This window comes from Volvox carteri (assembly GCF_000143455.1).
Source record: "Volvox carteri f. nagariensis unplaced genomic scaffold VOLCAscaffold_6, whole genome shotgun sequence".
NCBI lineage: Eukaryota > Viridiplantae > Chlorophyta > Chlorophyceae > Chlamydomonadales > Volvocaceae > Volvox > Volvox carteri.
Genome location: NW_003307549.1, coordinates 2,382,476 through 2,404,965, shown reverse-complemented (window position 1 = coordinate 2,404,965; position 22,490 = coordinate 2,382,476). Strand labels below are relative to the sequence as shown.

The 22,490-nt window shown below is 49.6% G+C and overlaps 3 protein-coding genes across 3 annotated transcripts in view; all 3 read right to left on the bottom strand.

Annotated features, from left to right (window-relative positions):
- Positions 1-5,941: 5,941 nt before the first annotated feature.
- On the bottom strand, positions 5,942-6,441 carry VOLCADRAFT_87841 (uncharacterized protein; the record flags this gene model as incomplete). The annotated part of the gene is made up of 2 exons (XM_002947393.1): positions 5,942-6,078; positions 6,249-6,441. The coding sequence occupies 2 exons, from the start codon at positions 6,439-6,441 to the stop codon at positions 5,942-5,944; spliced, it is 330 nt and encodes a 109-aa protein (XP_002947439.1).
- A 3,235-nt stretch (positions 6,442-9,676) lies between these two features.
- On the bottom strand, positions 9,677-13,155 carry VOLCADRAFT_87840 (uncharacterized protein; the record flags this gene model as incomplete). Its single annotated transcript, XM_002947392.1, has 4 exons — positions 9,677-10,597; positions 10,920-11,059; positions 12,408-12,563; positions 13,089-13,155. 4 exons carry the CDS (start codon positions 13,153-13,155, stop codon positions 9,677-9,679), a joined length of 1,284 nt encoding a protein of 427 aa, XP_002947438.1.
- A 6,394-nt stretch (positions 13,156-19,549) lies between these two features.
- The window catches only part of VOLCADRAFT_103515 (uncharacterized protein), a 5,185-nt gene continuing 2,244 nt past the window's right edge, over positions 19,550-22,490 (bottom strand). The window contains exons 4-8 of the mRNA XM_002947391.1: positions 21,662-21,801; positions 21,473-21,512; positions 21,403-21,452; positions 20,086-20,171; positions 19,550-19,623 (exon numbers count right to left, since the gene is read on the bottom strand). Of these exons, the coding sequence (XP_002947437.1) occupies positions 19,575-19,623; positions 20,086-20,171; positions 21,403-21,452; positions 21,473-21,512; positions 21,662-21,801 (365 nt within the window). The 3' untranslated portion in view covers positions 19,550-19,574. The remainder of the gene's footprint in view (positions 19,624-20,085; positions 20,172-21,402; positions 21,453-21,472; positions 21,513-21,661; positions 21,802-22,490) is intronic.

The window sequence follows — 22,490 nt, the reverse complement described above, 5'->3', positions numbered from 1 at the left end:
GACCCCTAACGTTTCTGCAAGGCGTGCCTACCCTTAACCGTCATCAAGACCGGTGGATGGAATACCTTAGCCGGTTTGACTTCACATGGGAATACCTGCAAGGCATCCTTAACGTTGCTGATGCCTTAAGTCGGCACCCTTGTCTGCATGCAGCCATTCTGTCAGTCGTTACACGCAACCGTGCTGCAGCACCCGTTGTGCCCTCTGAACTTGTGCAACGACTTCGAGCTGCCTATGCCACGGATCCCTGGTTTTCCGATAACCACAATACTGGCCATTTAACCCGTAATAGTGGCCTTTGGATCCGCGCTGAGGGTACTTTTCGGCAGGTTGTCGTTCCGAATGATGACTTGCTGCGTCATAATCTCCTGTCACGTTTTCATGACGACCCGCTGGCTGGGCACCCTGGCTGCACCCGTCTGGTCGAGGTTCTCCGTCGTCAATTCTGGTGGCCTCGGATGGCTAAGGATGCCGAGAACTATGTCCAGAACTGTGAGCTGTGCCAACGCAATAAAGTCCTGTCTGGTAAGCCCCACGGCCTCCTGTGTCCCTTGCCTGTGCCGGCCGCCCCTTGGGAAAGTGTTACCATGGACTTTGTTGTAGCTTTGCCCAAAACTGAGGGGGGATTCGATGCTGTTTTGGTCATGGTAGACCGACTCACGAAAATGGTGCACCTGGCACCTACGGTATCTAGGGATGTGAGATTCAGCTGAATGGGGATTTGGCAACCTTAATTACGTAAGCTTAAAAGGGTAATATAGTAAATTACTGTAATTTACGGTTTCCACGGCCTGGACCCTGGACCCTTAATTTAAGGTTGCCGTACTAGTGTACGATTTTGGATTTTCAGCACAATTTCAGCGTTTTCACATTCGCAACACCATTCTTTACTTATTTACATATTTTTGACATCAGTTTGGCGCTTGTACAGCCGACTTGGCGACTATCGCCTTTCCAATTTGAACCATTGAGCAGTAAACGATTTCAGTCCTGGCAGCTTCCCTTCCTCAGTACCGGCTGTTTTTGCTTGTTGGCTCAGCATTATGGGCTCATGGTTGGGCCCATGGGGATTTCGTTAAGCATTGAAAGCCGTGCATACATACTCGACCACGACACCTAATACCGTTGCAAACCAGGACTACTTGTCGTGTTGACTACTTGACTTGCTCTTTTGCTTGGTTGGGCGGAGGGAATCGCCGGTTTCAACCTGCATTGTTGGACTCTTTCACGCTTCCCCCATGGCTGGGTTTGTGGTGTGTTCGGAGGAGTGGACGGGTCAGCGGCACCCTGGTTTGCAGACCGGCGGAACCTGTAAGACCCATGGGTCTGTTAAGCTTTTAAGGTTTCTACCCCTCCTGAGGGACCTTATTACGGCGAGCCCTTAATTCTGTAAATTACGGCCAGGTCCAATCTTAATTTCGTAATTACGTAACCTTAATTCCTTAAAACGTAAAAATGTAAAACGTAAATTCGCATCCCTAACGGTATCATCCTGCACAGCTGAGCAAACTGCACGTCTGTTCTTTGACAACATAGTGCGTTTGCATGGTGTCCCCAAGAACGTTGTGACCGACCGCGGATCACAATTTGCCAGCAGATTTTGGGGCACCCTGGGTGATCTGTTAGGCATGCATGTTAACCTGAGCACCGCCTATCACCCACAGACTGATGGACAGACAGAACGTACGAATCGCAGTCTTGGTGATATGTTGCACAATTATGCCGGACTTACACCTCCTGTCTGGGACACATATCTAACTGCTGCTGAATTCGCGATTAATAATGCTGTGAATCGCACGACTGGCAAAAGTCCGTTTTTCCTGAATTACGGATACAACCCTGCCTTGCCTGTTTGGCGGGAGTTGGACATCAACTTGCCTGCAGCAAAGACGTTTGCCAAGTCCTTTGTGTCCCGACTGACTGACGCTAAATCTTGCCTTGAAGCTGCACAGCAACGTACGGCGGACTACTTTAACAAATCCCGACGCGTCATCACCTTCTCGCAGGGCCAGTTGGTGATGCTGAGCACTAAGAACCTGAGGTCTCTAGCGGATGGTTCTCGTAAGCTTTTACCTCGTTGGGTGGGACCATTTCCTGTCGTTCGCATGGTTGGGTCTACTGCAGTCGAGCTGCAACTACCACCTGACATGCGCATCCACCCCACATTCCATGTCTCTCTAGTCCGACCTTTCCGTACTACTGACTCTGCTGCTGCGCTTCAGCCAAAACCTGCTCCTACTGTCACGGAGCCAGGACCAGTTACTTGGCTTTCAGGCAAGCAGACATTTTACGCGGTTGAACGGATACTGGATACCGTTCCCGAAAAGTAGGCAGAAACCGCCGCCGTAAGCGCACTGTGCATGAGTATCTTGTCAAATGGGCTGGGTACTCGGCTGAGCACAACAGTTGGGAACCAGAAGCTAACTTTACCCGTGACCTAAAACCTCTGCTGGAAGAAGCACGGCAACGAGCACGGGCAAGGTAAGATTTGCGGGTTAAAGGTAAGTGTTTTAACTCCCGCGCGTTTTGGCCCGGTTCTGCTCTGCCAGTTTCTTGCCATGCATCGAGGACGCTGCATCTAGAGGGGGGATAGTTGTTGTATTCCGCTTCTTAAATCTGGGCCCAAACTGATACATTTTTCTGTCTAATTTTTCCTTTCTCGCTTGGCGCGGTTACTGGACAAGTTCGCTGGAACTAACTGAATTCCAACTGCCTATTTTGCCGCTTTTCTGTCAGATCTTTATGGCTCCGACCTCTGGGTCAGACGGCGAGCGGGAAGCTGTCATGGATGCCAACAAGTAAACGCCGCCTCAGGCGGAAGTCCATACTTGCAGAAGTATGGGCGGGGGTCGTAGCACAGGCTACGACTGGGACGCTGGTCCCTGGCTCGCGGAGCCCCGTCATCGATTGGAAGCATGGATCAACGGTACGCCATTCCGGACTGGACCGCGCCTTTTCGGAATTGGCTGTACGATTCATGGGATGGCCGCATCCTCCGCTATTTAAGCGGGTGAAACTCTTCCAAATCGGTGTCTTCCGACGCCACCATCCAGTTGTGGTTTAGTAAGATACAACACTTCCTAACATATAAACTTTCATATCTTGCCCCGCGTTAAATTGCGTCTGGAAGCTATTCTAATTCTCTATTGTAAGACTAAGGAAATGAATTCAGATATATCTGTGGGCGAAGATAGCTTTCCAGGGTGAGATCAGTTTACATATCTCACTCCGCTAAAGATTGTATGTAAAAGCTACATCCATTCTTTATCAATTGGCAAAAAGAAAACATTCAGATACATCGGAACCAGAGGTCGGCAAACCCTGAATAACTGTCACGGGTACTGGTGCCAGGGTCGAATAACTGTATGGAAATTTTTTTTGGTAAAAGCCGAGGAAAGGGGGTGTTTCCACTTGGATTAAAAGGCGCGGATTAAGGTATTTTTAATCCGCGCCAATCCACCGCTAATCCGTCGGAGTGTTTCATACGTCTGGATTAAGAAACGGATTGAAGTACGACATTTGCCATTCCGTGCATAAAATGCAAAAACGAGTCTTGCCAGACATTTAAAAGACTATCGAGTATCAACATGAAGGCATTGCAGCACCTTTGAACGACACCCACGGTGTGGTGCATAAGCACGCACGGTGCATAATGCCGAACAAAAAGCACAAAGCTTCCACAGAACTAGGAACACCTACAGCCTCTAAAAAGGATAACCTTCCAACATATCAATCAGGCATTTTACGAGGCGTCGTAAAAAGTGTTAATCCGAGATTGTCAATTTGATACCTGGTGCCCACCAGGTAGCAAATTTATCTCACCAAGTTTGAGCTTTTAGTATAGGAAGAATGCTCGCATTTCATAGCATGTTAATCTTTAATTAATCCTCGAAGCGCGTGAATACGGGCGGAAATCTCTAACTAATCGCGCCAACCTTAATCCGCCTAATCCGTCCTAATCCGCGCGATGTCTCCATATGCGACGGATTAAGCCTTAATCCGCGACTTTAATCCAAGTGGAAACACCCCCAAAGAGTGTCTGCGGGCCGATGTACCAAACTTACTACGTTACACCAACGCTATTAAAGCCACAGTTGTCTTGTTGCGCCCAATTACTGCGCAAACCTGCCTTTGGGGGGAATTTCTGCACCCTGCCGTACGGCTGCCGTACCAGCGATGAAGAACGCAACGGGTACAACGGAAGGACCCGCTGTACCAGCGGCGTTTGCCGACCCCTGATCGGAACACGAAGGTAGCTTTCCATAGCTTCGAGTTTGACTTCCCCTCCCGCCGCAGCCCTTGCCTATGACGTCGTTGCATGTCCCTTACATTTAGGTTCATAAGCAAACGGCATGATCCTTTATGGGTTGGTTCCTTCATGCTCGGCAACTTTAGACCGACCCATGGCAACGTTCTAAGCACCTCCCTCCTGGCGTCTCGGGCGTGCCTGTTTGATTGTTGTCCTTCTTATTCTCTTCTTCATTCATTCAATCCAAGTTCAAACGAAGTGTGCCTTTGCGACACACAATCAGCTTTGCCGCTGCATTCGGACTTCAAAATGTGCAAAATGGAACGATCCCCGAATGCGTTCTGGCTGGGAGCTAACAACAATTGGTCCATGAAGCACTGGCACTTTGGGGTGCCCTGAACTGCCAACCAGCAGACCGAAGGGCCGACACCGAACATGCTTGCAACGGTACTACCACCTACGTATCGGGCAGTTCCGCCTCATGGATTTGGCGCAGCAGCGGCAACACACGTTTTGATTATGCCGTGGCTAAAAAAGGCTAAAAACCCTAGAACGATCCAGACAGGTCAACACCGCCGTAGCAAGTCTGCCGACCTTAAATGTTTGAAAATTTCAATAACAACTGTTTACTCCAAACGTTGCGGCGTTCTTGTGCTTGCACTCCTATGCTGTACGGACTGCCCTGTGAATCAAAATGGGGGTCAAGTGGTTGCACCGGGGCCGAGCACCTTTTCGGCTTTGAAAAGCCGCCCCAATAGTTTGGCCCATGATTTCTGTTCTTATATACATATTGGAGGGTGCTTATCACCAATAAATACTTGATGACAGGTTTTTTTTACTTAACACGTCTGTATCCGGATACGGACGCGTTGGAGGGATCCCTTCAGCAGCAGCCACACTTCTGCATCCACCTGCGGAATACTACCAGTATTTGTATACATATTGCATAGCTGGATCTACGTTTGTAAACGTTAATTGCACAAGGGCATCTATAGCTGAGCAAACATTTTACTGACGCACCTTCTGAAAGAATCAGTCAAGATAGCCAGGCTCTTGTGGGCCAATGAAAAACCTTTTCCACCCACATGCATGGCCATAAATCTAGGATAGCTCTATTTTCAACCCAGCTTGGTAACCAGCTTGGTTCTGAACGGTAGCCTGTCGGCTTGTCAGTTAGTTGGTCCTGGTGACGCCGATCACCCGACATCGTACAACTACCTATAGCTATAGCACTCTGCCTACACCATCAGGAGCACTGTTTGACTTTCTCCCACCTGCCCGGCTAGTCCCGCTTGGCCCGGTTTGCAGCAGTCCGTATGGACAGCACGCCACAAGGCAAGCAGCGGCCGACCGACACGTCCCTCTTTCACCGTGCGGTGCTCCCGTTCTCCTATTACAGCGTCACGCCTACTGCTAGCCCTCCCAGCCGTGTGTTTTAGGCGTCTACCCAAGCGGTAACAGCCGCTGCGAAGTCGGTTCGAGCGCTGCTGGCACACCCCTGTTTTCCCATATGTGAAGTGTCTGAAGCGCCGTAACAAGGCGGCGTTAGCTTTGTTCGTGCCGTGTGTGGTTTGCTATGCGGCCAGCCTGTGGGTCGCGGCAGACTGCACCTCAGGCACTTGGCTGCGCCTCAGGCGCTTGACCGCGCCTTCGTGCGCTATCTTCCGCGGTCGCTGCCCTTGTTCTTGTTCCCTAAGAGTGGGCGCGCTCCCTTGCAGTGTAAAGCCCAATCCCAGCCTGAGTCACACCGTTTGCCCCTCGCTTCCCGGTTTTCGGAGCCAGCAACAGCAGCCGAGCCATACGCCAATTAAGGCTATAGTTCAGAACTGCTGTACAGGGCAAACGGCGTGACATGTGTGGCGGTGTATCTAAATGCACATGCATCCTAGCTACACGCGCAGAACTAGCCACACACTCGCTTCTATGCATGCAGCACGGCAGTATGTACATTTAACTTCGGAAGCCCCACAGAAAGCAAGTTAATTCATGATAGACTTACTGCTAACAGTAGGGGTGTCGTCCACATAGTCGCCGTCCGTGCATTTTGGTGCATTGTATGTCATTGGTTTCTGAAAGGTATGATATAGTCCGAGGAAATGGAGGACCTCGTGCAGGAGGGTCTGAGAGCCACTGTAGTAAGTTGCGGGAGTTCCCCGCAAGAACTCGTCCCAGGATATGAAGACAAAGCCCATTTGTGGATCTATGTCCGACCTGTATGTAAGTGTGTCAGATGCATGGACTGGGGTATGAGCGTAACAGCGAGATAGGTAGCTAGGTAGGTATATATGACCCATGCACATACATGGGTCATATGATTAATCGTATATGTAATGTAATGTTACAGAGTGGGAGGCTTCTGGGCCGCTTTATCACATTGTCAGTTCTACGATCATTTATCACCTTATAGCACCATCCCACTAATCGTATATACATGACAGATCGTAGACAGAAATGCGACTATAATTATAGCACCATCCCACTAATCGTATATACATGACAGATCGTAGACAGAAATGCGACTATAATGAATAGGGTGCAGCTTTTGCCATAACCATGTTTAGATAACATGTAAACATGTTCAGTCAATTCAGTAACTCCGATGCACCTGGAGGTTCCAGGATCGAGATCTGTCAAGGTTGAATATCACTTCAATGGTGGAAGGTATGAGTGCCCTAAATCAAAAAACGGTGGAGACCTGCGAGCTGACCAGGAGTGGAGTTGAGCCGCCGTTAATCCAGCAGATTCCGTTGGATGCGGTAATGGGTGCTGTATTTGAGAGATACAATTAGAAATCGACTAGAGTGGCTGGACGAGGGTACCCCGAAATACCGGGGGAAGGCAGGTTTCGCCTGGTAGCGACTACGGGTACAGGCTGACGTAGCCGCAGCGTAAACGGCCCCGACAGTTCTTTTCAAAAGGGGGGAAATTTAATAGCTGTCTATAGTACGGTCTAGTCTGGTGGCCCCATTGTGAGTATGAAGGTTTCGGGTTCGATTCATTTAGACCCCCGATATTGTTCAGGAAGTCTAAATGTACCAACGATGCTGAGGTGTAGAGATGAGGTCTAGTTGATGGCCTGAGTTTCGCATGCTGAGATGGTGGTGATGGCTGATCTGTCTCTACGGATGTCGAGTGACTGGATGAGGAGGGGTCTAGTTGGCAGGACCCAAACCGCCGTCGGTTGTACGGTATAATCAACGATGACCCCCCTGTCCCACACATCAAACTACTTCATAGATATCGTGTCGGACGACCAGGTCTACCATGACGATCATTTATTTGCTCGTATAATGTGACAAAGTTGTAGGTGTAATTGACTGGGAAGCAAAACCCTGCGCCTGAAAAACGTAATGACGGCTAGGAGGACGTGAGCTGCGATATGTCGTGAGGTAGACTGATCACCCACTTTCAATATATAAAGTCCATGGCCTCCCGGCTTTGACGGATCCCCCCCCACTCGTGCGGCACTTGTAACTTGTGACTATATGGTGGACGATATAGGTGCCTTAATCGATGGACGGTGGATACCTGGGATAAAGTACACCTCAGGAATGGAGTTGAGCCGCCGTTAATCCGGCAGATTCCGTTGGATGCATGTGGTGGGTGCGGAATCTGAGTGATACACTTAGAAGTCGACTAGGGTGACTGGACGAGGGTACCCCGAAATACCGGGGGAAGGCAGGGTTTCGCCTGGTAGCGACTAAGGGTGAAGATATGACTCCCCTGTCCCACATATCAAGCTACTATCGTGTCGGACGACCAGGTCTACCATGACGATCATTTATTTGAGAACCAAGGAACCGAGAGGGTTCCCTTCAAACCCTTCAAAGGCGGAGGAATGCAGTAGCTGTCTATACTACGTATGGCACACATATCATCTGTAAGTACGCGCTAAGGCGCTTCACCAGCATCATGAGAGGCCTTTTCAGCGGCCAGCTACTACAGGCAGTCACGTATTCCTGGTATGCTTATCCTGGGTGCTAATCACGTGGGCTTCCTTGCCTATTGACATGGAGATATTATTAAACATCGGCAACCCTGAGAAAACTGGCCTTACCCTGGCAAGCCTGCAGATAGACCGACATAAGAAACTCCAGATGCCGTCGTATCTGATAGCACAAAGATGTTGACTGAGCGCGGAAAGTCAGAAAAGGCCCTGTATCCAGCAACATGAAGGACAAGTCGGGTGTCGGCTTTCTCGAAGCCGGAAAAAGGGCGGGGGCCCCGTGCATCCGTACAGGCCGGTAGCTAGGGTAGTGTCAATGTGGTGGGAGCTGTGCTTGTTGCATCAGTGCTGATGCTGTGGGAGCTATGCTTGTCAGAGCGCGGGAGGCAGGAAGCCAGGGCTCATAACCCTTTGAAGAGACGGTGTCTCTCTGGAACCTAGCAGTCATTGGCCGTTACACGTAGTTACACATATACATACAGGCTAAAGCGCTGGATGCCGGTGGTGGGTGCTGAACCTGACCGATCCATTGAGAAGTCGGCTAGGGTGACTGGATGAGGGTGCCCCGAAATACCGGGGAAGGCAGGGTTTTGCCGGGTCGTGGCCACGGGTGAAGATATGACACCCTGTCCCACACATCACACAGTCTTAAGCGGATATCTAGCACTTCGAGATCGTAGCGGCCGGATATTCATAGTAACATCAAACCTTAATGACATGCGCCAATGTAAATTGCGCAAGCATAGAATGGTTTAGACGTCTGTGAATTTTAATCATATAAGTAGAGATGTGCTACTTCCTTCTGTTTTGTTATCATCTGCCGTCAGTAAAAACTTCCCTCACCTATAGGCGACGCCCTCTTACCTAATATACGAGGGCGTCGCCTATGGGTGATCGATATTTTTTACTGACGGCTGCAGGTCGTGCCCTGGTTTATTCATTTACTATATACCTTAGTAAGGACGGTCCCTATCTACTATACTTAGAAGAGCGCAAGCAGTAGAGAATTCACATATTTCGCGGACGTTTCCTCTCGTTAGGCTACTAGTTGCCTCATACCTTGTGGTGAAAGCGGATGATAATAAGCAGGCCCTCTGGCTTTTGCAATCAGGCATAGAAAGCCAGTCATTTCGGTTCCGAAGCAGTAGGTATGGATATGCAGTTGAGTTGCACCGTACCTCCTGCGTAAACAAACCAAAGACAGGCAATACAGTTACAAGATAACGATAACGCACTGGACATATGCGTGTGGTTATTAGTTGTTTGGCCTGCTGGGGTGGTGCCAATTAGAAACTGTATAAAGATATATTTTATATCAAATATTATATGAAGATTTTGTATTATGTATGTAGCATCCATGTGTTTACACCCCTGTGTAGCACCTCCGGTGCCCACTTTGACTTATGTATCTGTATTACGATCAGGATAGGTGCTTCTATATGTCAGGGACATTCACGCAAACAGGCAGGGATAGCAAAATGTCAGACCTTGATAAAGAAGGAGATCTCAGCTGGCTTGCCCATGTAGTTTGCAACCTGGACAATGCGCGCTGCATAAGTAGGGGAAAGCTCGTAATTGGCTGGACCAATACCCCTGCCACCAGCATCAACGTACTGCATTATATGGAACACTATCGGAATAAGTAATCTTGGGTTGGCTGAGGGCGGTTTGATGCTGAAGTTGCCTGGCGGCATTGAGTAAATGAATGTAGACGGCACGGCAGTACTTGTTAGCTGACGGCGACGGTAGGCTTTTGCAATACTTTCAATACCGCTGTCATCGTTTCCCTTGGGATCATCAGGGCCTGATGTATGGCTTCCCAGCCGGCCACGGAATGCGACACCAGAATAAGAACCAGAGTGGGTTAGGGCACGGAAAGTGGTGCCTCGCCGCAGGTGCACTTTCACTCGCTGATGTGTTATTCCAGCAGCATCCACGTCCTCATCAAGGATGGCACGACGTTGTTGGATGCTGTCGCCAAAAGTGCTGGCGAGGTTATCATCCGTTGCTGCTGTAGCTGCAGCAGGTTGGATTCCCACTGCAGATTGTGCCGGCGGCATACCCAAGACAGCACCTACACGCTGTAGTTGAGCAAGGTCAGCATGGAGCTGCATCAAGACTGAGGATATGTTTGGCACCAACGCAGCAAATTCGGTTATACTCAGGCTGCAGGGCCCTGATATGGTCGCGGCGGCGTCGGCCAGCTGGTCGCCCCCGCTACCCCTCAGCAGCAGTGCATCGCTAACTGCTGCAGTGAAGTCAGCTTCAGAGAGAGCAGTTAGGTCGGGCCAGGCGGCTGTGGCCTGTGGCTGTCCTGGCACCTCTTGCAGCAGCAGTGGGATGTTGTCGCGGACCCAATCGAAGATGTTGATCAAAGCCTTGAACATGCGATAGTGGCAGGCCTGCAAAGGTGTAAATGTAGCACGCACCACTCCATTCATCATGATCATCATCTAGCAGGCATAATGCACAGCGCCAACTTGTGCGGTCAATTTGCGGGCAGGGTCACAGGGAGCACGCATAAGATCTAGCTATATATTTCGCTGAACGACCTGGTGTAGTAGCTGATACACAGCACGGCACACCTAAGCGCTCCACCGGCATCTCGAGAGGCCCTTTCAGCGGCCAGCTACTGCACCTGGTTTTGATTTTTTACCGTGTCACTTCCTACTACTTACTGGGCTAGGACCGCACCGCTTGCTGTTAGTATACCCATGCACGCACCTGCAATTCCAACACGCCGTAAAGGCTCCTTGACAAGTAGAACAGCTGCTCCACCAGCTTCGAGTTCCAGACCCCGGCCTTTGAGGCGTAGGCCCGCAAGACATCGGGGCTCAGGTACATCAGAAGTGCGCTGGATGAGCCTGCACGGGATTTATTTTACAAAGATCCAGAGCAAAGCTTATTTCTAGCGCGAAATGATAACAAATAGCAAAAATCAAATTTCTTGTGAGAACACCTCCATATCTCAGGAAGCACCAGTGATACCTGCATTTCCATCTTCTTATCACCCCTTCTCAGCTGCCTCATCCATGTCTCTCATATCACTAAATAAATTTGCTTGAAGGCAGCGTACAATTCTAAGGAGGCTCCGGAAGAAGGAATTTTAATGATGAGATCAATGAAAAGTGAACATCCTGTCTGGAATTGCCTGTGGATGGACTGCTTCCTCCATTCACTATTTGCATCACAGCCAAGTGTTAATAAAGGAATATTTGGCCGTGGTGTTTCCTGCAGCTTTACTGAGGCCGTAGTGGGCTTCCTCGAGGAGGCCCCATGCAGTGGTATCTCACGATAGATTCTGGTGGAGCGCCTTAGCGTGTGTTTATCGGCGATATGTGTGCCGTATCGCTATTACACATGGTGAGCCAGCAGGGATGACATCGAGGCGCCTGACATTGCAGTTACGTAATCTTATTGTGTTTATGGTGACTCTTTCGAAACAGCTGAAAGGGCTGACACTGCACAGAGACTTGGCCAGTATTATGTATCGCGACTTGCTAAGCACGCACTGCTGCCATGCATGACACACGTTGCGAATACATGGATGCACTAAAGCGCAGCATATCGAAAGGCACTTTCAGCAGTCAGCTACTGCAGAGCGAAGCAACCTGGCGATGCTGAGAACGCTGAGGCGGCGGTTGCAACTTATTTATGATGTGTGGGACAGGGGGGCACATCTTCACCCGTGGCCGCTACCCTGCGAAAACCTGCCTTCCCCGGTATTTTGGGACACCTTCATCCAGTCACCCTAGCCGACCCCTCAGTGGATCGCTCAGGTTCAGCACCCACCACCGGCATCCGACGGATTCTGCCGGATCAACGGCGGCCCAACTCCGTTCCTTGTCAGCTTGCAGGTCTACTTTATCCCAGGTCACCACCGTCCATCGGCTAGGGGCAAATCACCTTCCACCATCGGAAGGATTTTCGACCCTTACAGGTCTCGATCCCGGGATCTCCCGGGGGCACTGTGTATGTATGTATCTATCTGCCAAACCTGAATGATCTGGCTTAGCTCTGGTGGCTGCCCGCTTCAGTAAATCCCCAGCAGGCGCAACGCACACAACGTTTTTCGTTAAGCAGTCACTACGATACACCTCCACTACGATATACGATACACCTGTGCCTTATCCAGGAGGTACGTGGAACAATAGCATGATTGATGCTAACCGTCCACAGGATGAACATCATGATCAACAATAGTGAACCCACCAGGAGATTCTGCCAGGGGCTTTGCTGCACAGAACAGGGGGTAGGCAATGTACGATACAATTGTAGCCTGATCGTACAGTCGATGTACTTCCTTGCTGCTAGCGGTCTCAGTGTTTCGGATTGCCAGGAAGGGTTCCATTGCTGCTGTCCGAGCCTCTGTGGTGGCGTGTTAAACGGAAGAAGTTCAAGGCAATGGGAGAATGGGGGATAAGGTAAGAGACTAGCGCGGGTGGAAATAAGTATGCGAGCTTCAGGCGATAGGTAGGATAGGCGGGAGCAAAACATTTGCGGGAGCTCGACAGGGTAGTCCCGCTCCTGCTGAATTGTTTTTGAGAGTAACTGTCAAGTAACGGCCATGCAAGTTCCTTGATGCCTTTGCGCGATTACAGACACTGCTATTAGCATTTGGAGCTTCGAAGGTATTGTATTGTATTGCTAAATCCGCAGCGATATACTTAAAATGAAGGTTGGCTGAGTGCGTGTCCGTCATATTTGACATCAGCAGCGCGTTATTATTCGAGCAACAGGGACTGGGAACAAACTTGCTTGTGCTCTTCAACCCAGCGGCAGCACCCTTTCTTTTTTCGATAGGATAATCGTCTCGCTTTTCTCTCGTATTGGCGTGACAAGTACTGAAGGTCCAGTGAAACGATGTCCGCGAGACGCACACGCGCTACTTACGTAAGGGGACTGTAAGCAAGTCAGATGCAGTATGCGACGCGCACATCCGATTATAACCATAAGCCATTACCGTTCCCTCAAAACGCTGATATCAGCTGTAGATGATTTATTCATTACCTTTTGAGGCCCCGCCGTTGTTGTCGCCTACAACATTCCGAAGCCGGCGGGTGGCGTGCTGCTCCATGTAACCGACAGCAGGCAGAATCGCTGCTAGCAAAAACAGAATTCCGTGTGCAAGCTGACGTTTTCGAACGACGGCGCCGGACTTCAGAATCCCCATTCTGCTCAGCACCAGCAGTGGGCTGATCCCAACTGTAAGCAGCTGGTTAAGTATTCCAAATCAAATATTTTGCCCCCGCCTTTATAACCTTTGCAAGTCATTTTCTTCCGTGTCGTACAAGCACTTCTAGGGAGAGTTTCGCTAGTCATTTTCGAGCCGCAATTCCGTGATTTCTGTCATATAAGGCACTCATCGGAGGTTCTCCCTGGTCAATTCCGCGCGCGTCGACCTTGGTGTACGAAGTCGCCGAGCTTATTACTACTCCTTCTACCAACTTCGCAAATGAACAAAGTACCTATCCGTCATTCATAGCAAGGTCATTACCTTGCTGTTCGATAAGCTTTCTATCTATCATTAAGCTTGCGATGTGCAACCGCGTACTGTCAAATTTCACGCAGCACATTTCACTAATTATTCATGTCTATTTAAAATTTTCTCATGCAAATTTTAACATACAGTTCAAGGAGCTATTGCAGCAAACACGCAACGGTATAACCCGTTGCCCGACCGAGAACAACGAAAAAGCCCAACATCATTTGCAGTGCTGATCGCTGCTGTCATCGTTATTGGTTTGCTCCTATTATTCATTAGAAGACCTGGTGAGCTTTTGAATGTCTGCGGAGTTCGGAGTGTCATACATAGCTTTCGTAGACTACAAGCGCATTGTTCAGTACCTGCTTGCGAATCGCAAACTAAAACAGATCATTCTCTTATAGTAATAACCATTGCACATGTCCTTTTACATACTTATATCAGCCGTGGCCTTCGCACTTTAGATATGTACGAACGCTGTATTGGTCGCTGGTCCTTGCACCATAGCTGCTTTAATACCTGCAATAAATCCCCTTTATTGATGGCTTCGTCAAAACAGGTACATTTGTGACACAACCTATCACCGGCACAGCTGCTATACACTTCGATGAGACGCAACAACATGACCTATTATCGTCCTAATGCCGTGCAATCTCAAACTGCATGGCTTACGCAGCCAGGACCTGTCAGCACTTTGCAACCGCAATTCCTACCTTAATCAATCGCCAACAACCAACAACAGTTAACACCAACAAATATGCAACTGCCTCATTAGCCACCTTTCCGGCGCGATTCCAACCAGAGGTCGGCAAATCGGTTTCTACGGCTGCGGGAGGGCATAACTTCGGTCAATAAACCTAGAAAACCTAATAAACCTAAAAAAACCTAATAAACCTAAAAAAATCGGTCAATAAACAGCATTTCAGGGCTGCACGTTCCGCAGGCCGAAAAAGGGTTCGCCGGCCAACGTGCGTTGTCGACCGCTGGAGATTTCTGCACGCGTTTCCTTCGTTCCCCGGCGAGATGCCGCCGACATGCCGCGGCCAGCAGTTAGAAATCATGCTGAAAATACAAGCAATATGCTGAAGATTCTGTAAAGGATAGCCCACATGGGACCAATATGCCAAAGTCCACAATTGTTGTATCCTGTATGCTTACTGTTAAGCTCTAGGCTCGGTTGCCTAACGGTCAGATGCCGGTCCGTTCAGTTCTAACACTGCTATTATTAACTAATACCTGTTTGTATCCGCTGCCGTTGATAACAGGTTTAACTAATGCTAATATTAGTTTATTGGCGGCTTACGACTGCTGCCAGTCGAGTTCGCCATCCTAATGCCGCACTGCTGCGGAAGTCCATACCTGCGTATGGGCGGCGGCTTTACCTGCGTAAAGCTGGAACCTGCGTTCCTGGTTCGTCTGCTTCACCGGGCGAGAGTAGTTCCTGTGAACTATGGTCAACCGAACATCGCACCGCCCAGTCGTACTGGGAACTTATCGGCGCGAGGCCCAAGTGGTTGCTACAACGACTAATTATTCGTTCCACTTGTCTCAACCGGTATCTTTCGATACCACCATCTATGGTTGTGTCGTCTTAAGGATACTACAACAATTGACCAAGTCAAGTGCTGCGGCAGCTGCAAGTCGTCGGTACAGACGCTAGAAATGTAATAATTCATCAATGATAACCGTCACCGAATCGTGTAGAGGTGGTCGTGGCAGTCTTTTACAAAGGGTGCATTTCCAGTGCGGATTAAGGCCAGGGATTAACCCTCTGTCCTCCATCGATACTTGCTCAAACGGCTAAGTTGTTGGCAAACTTATCTCGCTTTTCCAACCTTTGGTTCCCTTATGGAACGAAACTATGTGGTAAGCTCGTACCAAGGACTTCCATGCCCTACTCTGGCCTTAATCCGCACTGGAAATGCACCCAAAGTCAAACAGAGAGTTCGAGTCCAGCGCGCGGCCCTATGGGCCGCAATAGAGGCTGCAAATCACGTCTTTTGGTCGAATTTCAGTCATTTAGGTCCCGCAGCCGGGGTCTTAACCCGGATTTCGGCTGCGGGTACTGTGGTACGGACCCGCAGGACCCACCCGATTTGCCGACCTCTGTTTTTGACCTCGGTCAATGGAGGCAGCCAAACTTGTTTGTGCTCATACGATTTTTGTTGGCTACAGGCGAGATACCTTGCATTAGAGAATGCAATATATTTTACCAATAACGCGTTTCAGCCGGGCGAAAATATTATGTTTGGTCCGTTACACAACACGGCCACACACCCGGCCACATGGACATGGACAATCCTACAGGGTGAGGCCCCCCTGGGCGCTTCACGCTGGAGTTGCCCAAAAATGTCAGCTTGGGAGTGCTGCAAGCATGTCCTGCATGCCAAGGCTGTTTCCATAAACGAACTGTCTGGATACTGTGTGTGTGGTTGTTACAGTGGGCTCCAGACTCACGAAGAGTAGAGCCAGCTGGCCCGCTGGCCTGCTGGCCCATGCACTGCACAAGAGACTAGTATACAAGTACTGGGTAATGCAAGGATACGAGCTCATGTGGAAGTGCTCAGGCTTGGAACATGTGACCATCAACCTTGACGCTCCAGAAATGCGCAATCTCAGCTACGGTGGCAACAATAGGCACATCACAGACACCTCTTTTGAGCGTCCAGAAGCTGTTGCGGATGCTATCATAGTCGACTTCAACTGCAAGTACAATATCAAGGGTTTTAGGGTTTAAACAAAGGAAAACAGCCCTCCTGACCAGAGCGACCCCATGCTGGTCTGTGCGCTACCACACAAACCTGGCACATACCTTTGTCATCAAGCCATGGGCGCCAGCACCAGGATTCCTGTCGTATGTACGAATGGCCCACAAAATGGCGCATCCTTCTATTACCAGGAACTCCTCCAGGAAATGCCTTTTCGCAGTAATGGTTACTAATGAAATTTTACTAGATTAAGCTGCTGTCCAGAGGCCTGTGTGTACACCCGCATACAAGCAAGAAAAGCTGTTTCCATTCCCTCTAAAACAACTTACTTATCATCGGCCGATGATAAGTTGCAATTTGCCGCGGCAAATTGCAACGCTGTAAGCACTTCTGTTTTTGCTTGGGGTAGGCGAATCCCCACTAAATTGTGCTGTAACCAGAACAGGAGCGCCTGCACGACAAACAAGTATAGCAAAGGTGCCGCACACCCGCTGTGAGAGCAACTTGGTGGGAAAGTGAGCCATTAACGAACGCCCTCAATGCTGTAACGGATAAAAGGTACCGTGCCCAAACAATTAAACCTGGTTCTGGCCCCATGGCATCCATTGCTTCAAACAAAAAATTAGATCTAAAGAATCGTAAGCTTTAGGAACACCAGGAAAGCCAGGAGATACAACTGGCCTGTCCTGGCCATAAGGTATGGCAATTGCTGCAGTAAAAGAACATTTGCACCTATCAATCACTCTGGCAGAACCGTGGAAGGCCTGGACCACACGCTCTCACAAGTCGTGGTAATAATGTTACAATAGCCAGACGGTGATCCGTCGATAGAGCAAACGATGAAGGGAATGACGTTGGTGGACTCCGAGTTGTCACGCCATATGACGTGCTGACAGACATAAGAAATGCGGATGGATCACGACAGATGAACGACAACCTAACATCCTCAAATCACAACGGAAAGCGCCTTATACGCTAGTCAGGCAACACCCAAAGTCTCAACTACATCAATACGCGGTTCGCCTAACTACCTTCGGTTGGCTTAGCCACCTGCGGATAGCGACTAACTCGGTCGTGGCACGTAATTTGTGTGCTCCAGATGTTTTGGCGTGACAGAGTCTTAACATCCACCTTGATAGAGTCTATCAAGCCGCGACCCTCCCTAGACACATATATCGGGTCGTGCCAGGTAGGGTGAAGATAGTGAGACTTATCTACCATAGTAGGGCAGTAGGGAGTACTGCCTTGGCTATGGACAAGTCCACAGGTCTGCTTCCTTCTTGTAACCAGCAAAGTCGTAACCCGAGATGCTCAGATTGGCTTTTGCGTCGTTGAATTGCCCCCCGCTTAGCAATGGACGTTCTCGGCCATTATTTCGAGCATTGGAGCCATCCCACCTCACGCATTGCGCGCTGGTTTATCCATTACACCATGGAATCGTCAATTGGCATTAATGCTAGTTGCCAGAATCGAACCGCCGGCCCGAAGATTGATACAGAAGTCGCGATGTCCCATCTAGATACCAATGTCACACAGCACAGCATAACCAGGGGTGCTCATGCTTTTGCGTCCTTACACCTAAAATTGGATTATGGCCTCTTACATCACTGCTGCCGCCCCGCTTACTGAGCAGCTACTTCCGTTATCTCGATTCCACCTAATGCTAGTCAACGTCAGTCCTCATATTCGCTGATCTCCATATGGTGGCCCGGGTGATAGTATGGTAACGCATGAGCACCTGCTGGTCCAATAATGACCCGGACAACACAGCCCCGATGTGTGCGAGCCACACCAGCCGTGCTCCCTTACTAGGAGATGGAGATGCTCCCATCCATTTCAGATACCGGCATGCTTAAACCCTGGTGGCTCCTGTGGGAAAACCCATACGTCGGCTAGGGTGTTAATAACACACGTCCGCCTCGCATCGACCCGTTTAGAGCAGCTCTCATATACCATAAGATAGTATGATTGTCTACACATACATATCGGCATAACAACGGACTCTATAGGTTGCTATTGTACCTACATCCGATTCATCTATAGACCGTGAGTCCATGGTCTTTAGATATCGGTTAAAAGATCGACAGCATGGTCTAAATACCAGCTGGCTAAAACTCGGATAGTTGGTCTTACGGCAGCAAACGATGGGCAAACCAACCGACCAGCAGATGCACTATTACTCGCCTCCCCATGCCTGAATGAATTACTGCACGTTTATTAACAATCCAGTACTCTTATAGCACTCCATAACGGATATCCGACTAAAACGAGGAACGATAGTATACCTTGAAAAAGTTCTGAAAACGGAGCATTACACGCAGCTTGCTCCTGAAGCTATTGATAAAGCATGGCCACCGACCATACACGCGGCCTAAACGAATCCTAAGAGATTTGTCCCGCTCTATAAATCGACTCATTTACAGCGAGCTCGGAGCGATCTATCTACTTGCAGCTGCTTGTCAGGGCCAACTTACATGCGCGGGTGGCTGGCAGAGGTTAAGGCCTGGCTTCTGTCCCCGGGCGACCAGGGTTCAAATCCACTTGCTGACCTCTCAAGTGATTGAGAGGTGCTGAAATGGGAGATGCCCCCCCATCTTGTGGACGGTGTAGGACGTGATGAAATCAACTTGCTGACCAGGAATTAAGAAGAGGCGCCATTGATCCGCTCGATTTGGTTGCATGCTGGTGGTGAGTTGCTGAACCCAACGAATACATTCTGAAATCGGATGGGGTGAATGGATTAGGGTGCCCCTCTCACAGGGACTGCCCCCGGAAAGGGGGCCACTGGCGAAGTTAACCACCCTGTAACAACATGCATAAATGTGCGCCACAATAGAGCATCTACTACTGGCTGGGTAAGGGTATATACTAGCAATATACCATATAAGACATATACTGTGTGTATGTGTATAGCTAAACTTTATATTCAAAACTCAACTCGATACCCGCTAAACACTCGACATATGATGATATATCGTGTTTTAAGTGTTACATTAAGCTGTACGTTATTATAGCTTGGATTGTTAAGGGCATGCATGCACTATAAGGATAGCTATCCCGCTGCTAGCTAGCTAGTACCAGGTAGTTGAGCTGTATGTGTGTCCGTCGGCTCCATCCGCTGCATCCGTTGCATGACCGGCTGTCCAGGATATCTAGTTATTCCGTGTCGTTGCTAGCCGTGGGGTCTTAGGGGATCTCAGACGGGGTGGTGGTGGTGGCCTCGTTGCCCGTGTACCTGCATTGGAACGTGGACATATACAGCACATAGAGTGTTGCCAAGTTGTCAATTCACATCCTTGCGTTAATTAAGCCCCAGCAGCCTTCTGTACATTTTCATGGTTTGTTTATATGACTGAGCCATGTTATAATTGATATTGCCTTCAAGATAACAGGTTCATTACGGTTTAGACAAAGACAACAACCTATAGACCATAGCTGTGGTCCATAGATTACGCTATGCTACCATGGATAGGCCTGAAAATGGATAGTCCTTATACACTCCCCAACTTGTAGGCCTCATCCAATGCTGTGGATGGTGGTAGGCACTGCGGAGCCCTACAAGTAGGTGCGGCTGCATTCATCCCTATCCCGTCACTGCATTCATGAAAATGCATAAACATGCATGATAAACCGTCCAATTGGCCAACCAGCAGGCTACAGCGATCAAGACATGCACGTATGTATGGTGCATACTTACCGGCACAGTAGGTGGCATTCAGTGTTCTGTCGCAAAGCTGGAAAGGGCTCTCCAAGAAGGTTGGGCAGGACGGTGTCACGACGCAACTGCGGCACAAAATCAAGGTGTAACAAGTCGGGTGTCGGCTTCCTCGAAGCCGGAAAAAGGGCGGGGCCCCCCTGCATCCGTACAGGCCGGTAGCTAGCGCGGCACGTGTGACAATTGATGGGTAGTGTCAACGCGGTGGGAGATGTGCTTTGTTGCAGCAGTGCTGATGGTGTGAGAGCTAAGCTTGCACCGGCGGAATCGTCAGCACCGCCTGCGGGCTCCACGCGAATCGCATCCATCCCGGCTGCATGCCGCATGGACAGTGCGGCAGACCGCAAGTCGGAATGCCCGTGCGGGCAAATGGTAACGAAAGCTGGGTGAATTTCGGTGCTGTCTGTGATGTTTATCCCTGAAGCGCCAGCGGCCTCAGCAATCCGCCCCACAGCCATCTGCCCCACAGCCGCGGGCTTCATCGGGGCACACCGCAAGTCTCAGGAGGCCCCGAGCATTGGCTAAAGTAAATGTACAAATGAGCAGCTTTCGTACTTCATAGAGAAATGTAAGCAAATTTGTCGGCCTGCTGGTGGCAAGTCGGAATGCCCGTGCGGGCAAATGGTAACACAAGCTGGGTGTTCAAGTTATCATACGCTGTCATCTCGGAAATCAATGATGAGATACACGGCACCTTTTTGAGATGAAATTTAGCCCGAGAGGCGTTGATGTGACTTTGACCTCGGTCAATTGAGGCAGCCAAACTTGTTTGTGCTCATACGATCTTTGTTGGCTACAGGCGAGATACATTGCAATAGAGAATGCTATAGAGTACCTATAACGCGTCTCAGCCGGGCGAGATATTATGTTTGGTCCGTTACACACACACGGACACACACACACACACACACGGACATGGGCAATCCTACAGGTCGGGGCCCCCCTGGGCGCTTCACGCTGGGGCCCCGCCCAATAAAAAGCAAGCCGTATGACTTTTGGGGATGGGCTCTGGGTGAATGTGTGGTGTACACGGAAGATTATGGTTCTATCTGGCCATCCTCGGCTTATTTAACTTCTTGGCCTACCATCATGATGGTGTGATGTGTGGGACAGGGGGGCATATCTTCACCTGTGGCCGCTACCCGGCGAAAACCTGTCTTAACCGGTATTTCGGGGCACCCTCATGCAAGCACCCTAGCCGACTACTCGCTGGATCGCTAAGGTTCAACACCCACCACCGGCATCCGACGGATTCTGCCGGATCAACAGCGGCCAAGTAACACACGCAGGCCCACGCACCCAAGCGTTGGTTCCATAGTTAAAACTGGTGAGCAGTAGTGGCCGTAAACTGCATTGTAGCCAGCGGCAATCGTCCAGCTGCTGCGGCAGGTGCAATTAAGACTCGATATCTGCAGTAGATTGAATCGTGGGTGTAGATTCAGCATGATGACGGATAAGGTGGAGTGTCATGTCTCCAGCACAGGCCAAATCCAATACCAGTAAACAGCTAGATAATAGGATTGCAATTCTTGTAAAGCTCTCATGTGTACGAACATACCTTACAGCTTGAAGGAATACTTTCCGGGGGAGGTGGAGGTGGCTTCGGTGGTGGTGATGGCGGAAACGGAGGTGGAGGTGGCCCCGGTGGCGGCAGCAGTTCCCGTGGCGCTGATGGCTTCCTGCATAGCTTCGAAGTGCCTGGATGCGTTGTGAAACCGTAATTTTGAATGCCAGAGCGAGCGTCAAACGCCAAAGGAAGCAAGAGCGGTGGGATTTGGAGCGGGCTGGGCATGTATGCCTGCTTGCAGCAGGCAGCAGCAGCGCTGTATATGAACTGGTCATATCACTGTATTCGGGAATGTGTGTGTGCACTACACCTTGACTTGCATTATAAGGACTGGTCACGCCGACATGTATAATAAAACTAACAAGCAAGCATAAAGCAGCAAGTTCAGCCATTCCTGTCGAAAATGAATCAAGCGATATAAGTGTTTATTATCACCAGTGTTTTTTTTAAGTAATATATTACTTTTAAGGAATAAAGAGGCCTTTTTGGCCTTTGGAAATAAGGAACAAAGTGAGGCCGATCCGTACATTTTCATTCCTTCAGCCAAAAACGTCCATTGCTGCCAGATTGCTCCGTAGTGTGCAGAACTTAGTATTATCGATCATAAAATAAGTATGAGGGGCCGTAAGAAGGTCAACCCCGTGAGTCAACGCGGCATAGCAGAATGTATGACCGGTCCTTCCATAGACAAACACGCAAAAGGCAACGACTTGAACGCCGAACAAACACAAAAACAGCAAGATAAGTCTGAAATTTTTCCTGATAAAGGCATTTGGGACGGCGGTGCTTTTGTAACTTATCGGGGGGGGNGTCTGGGGGG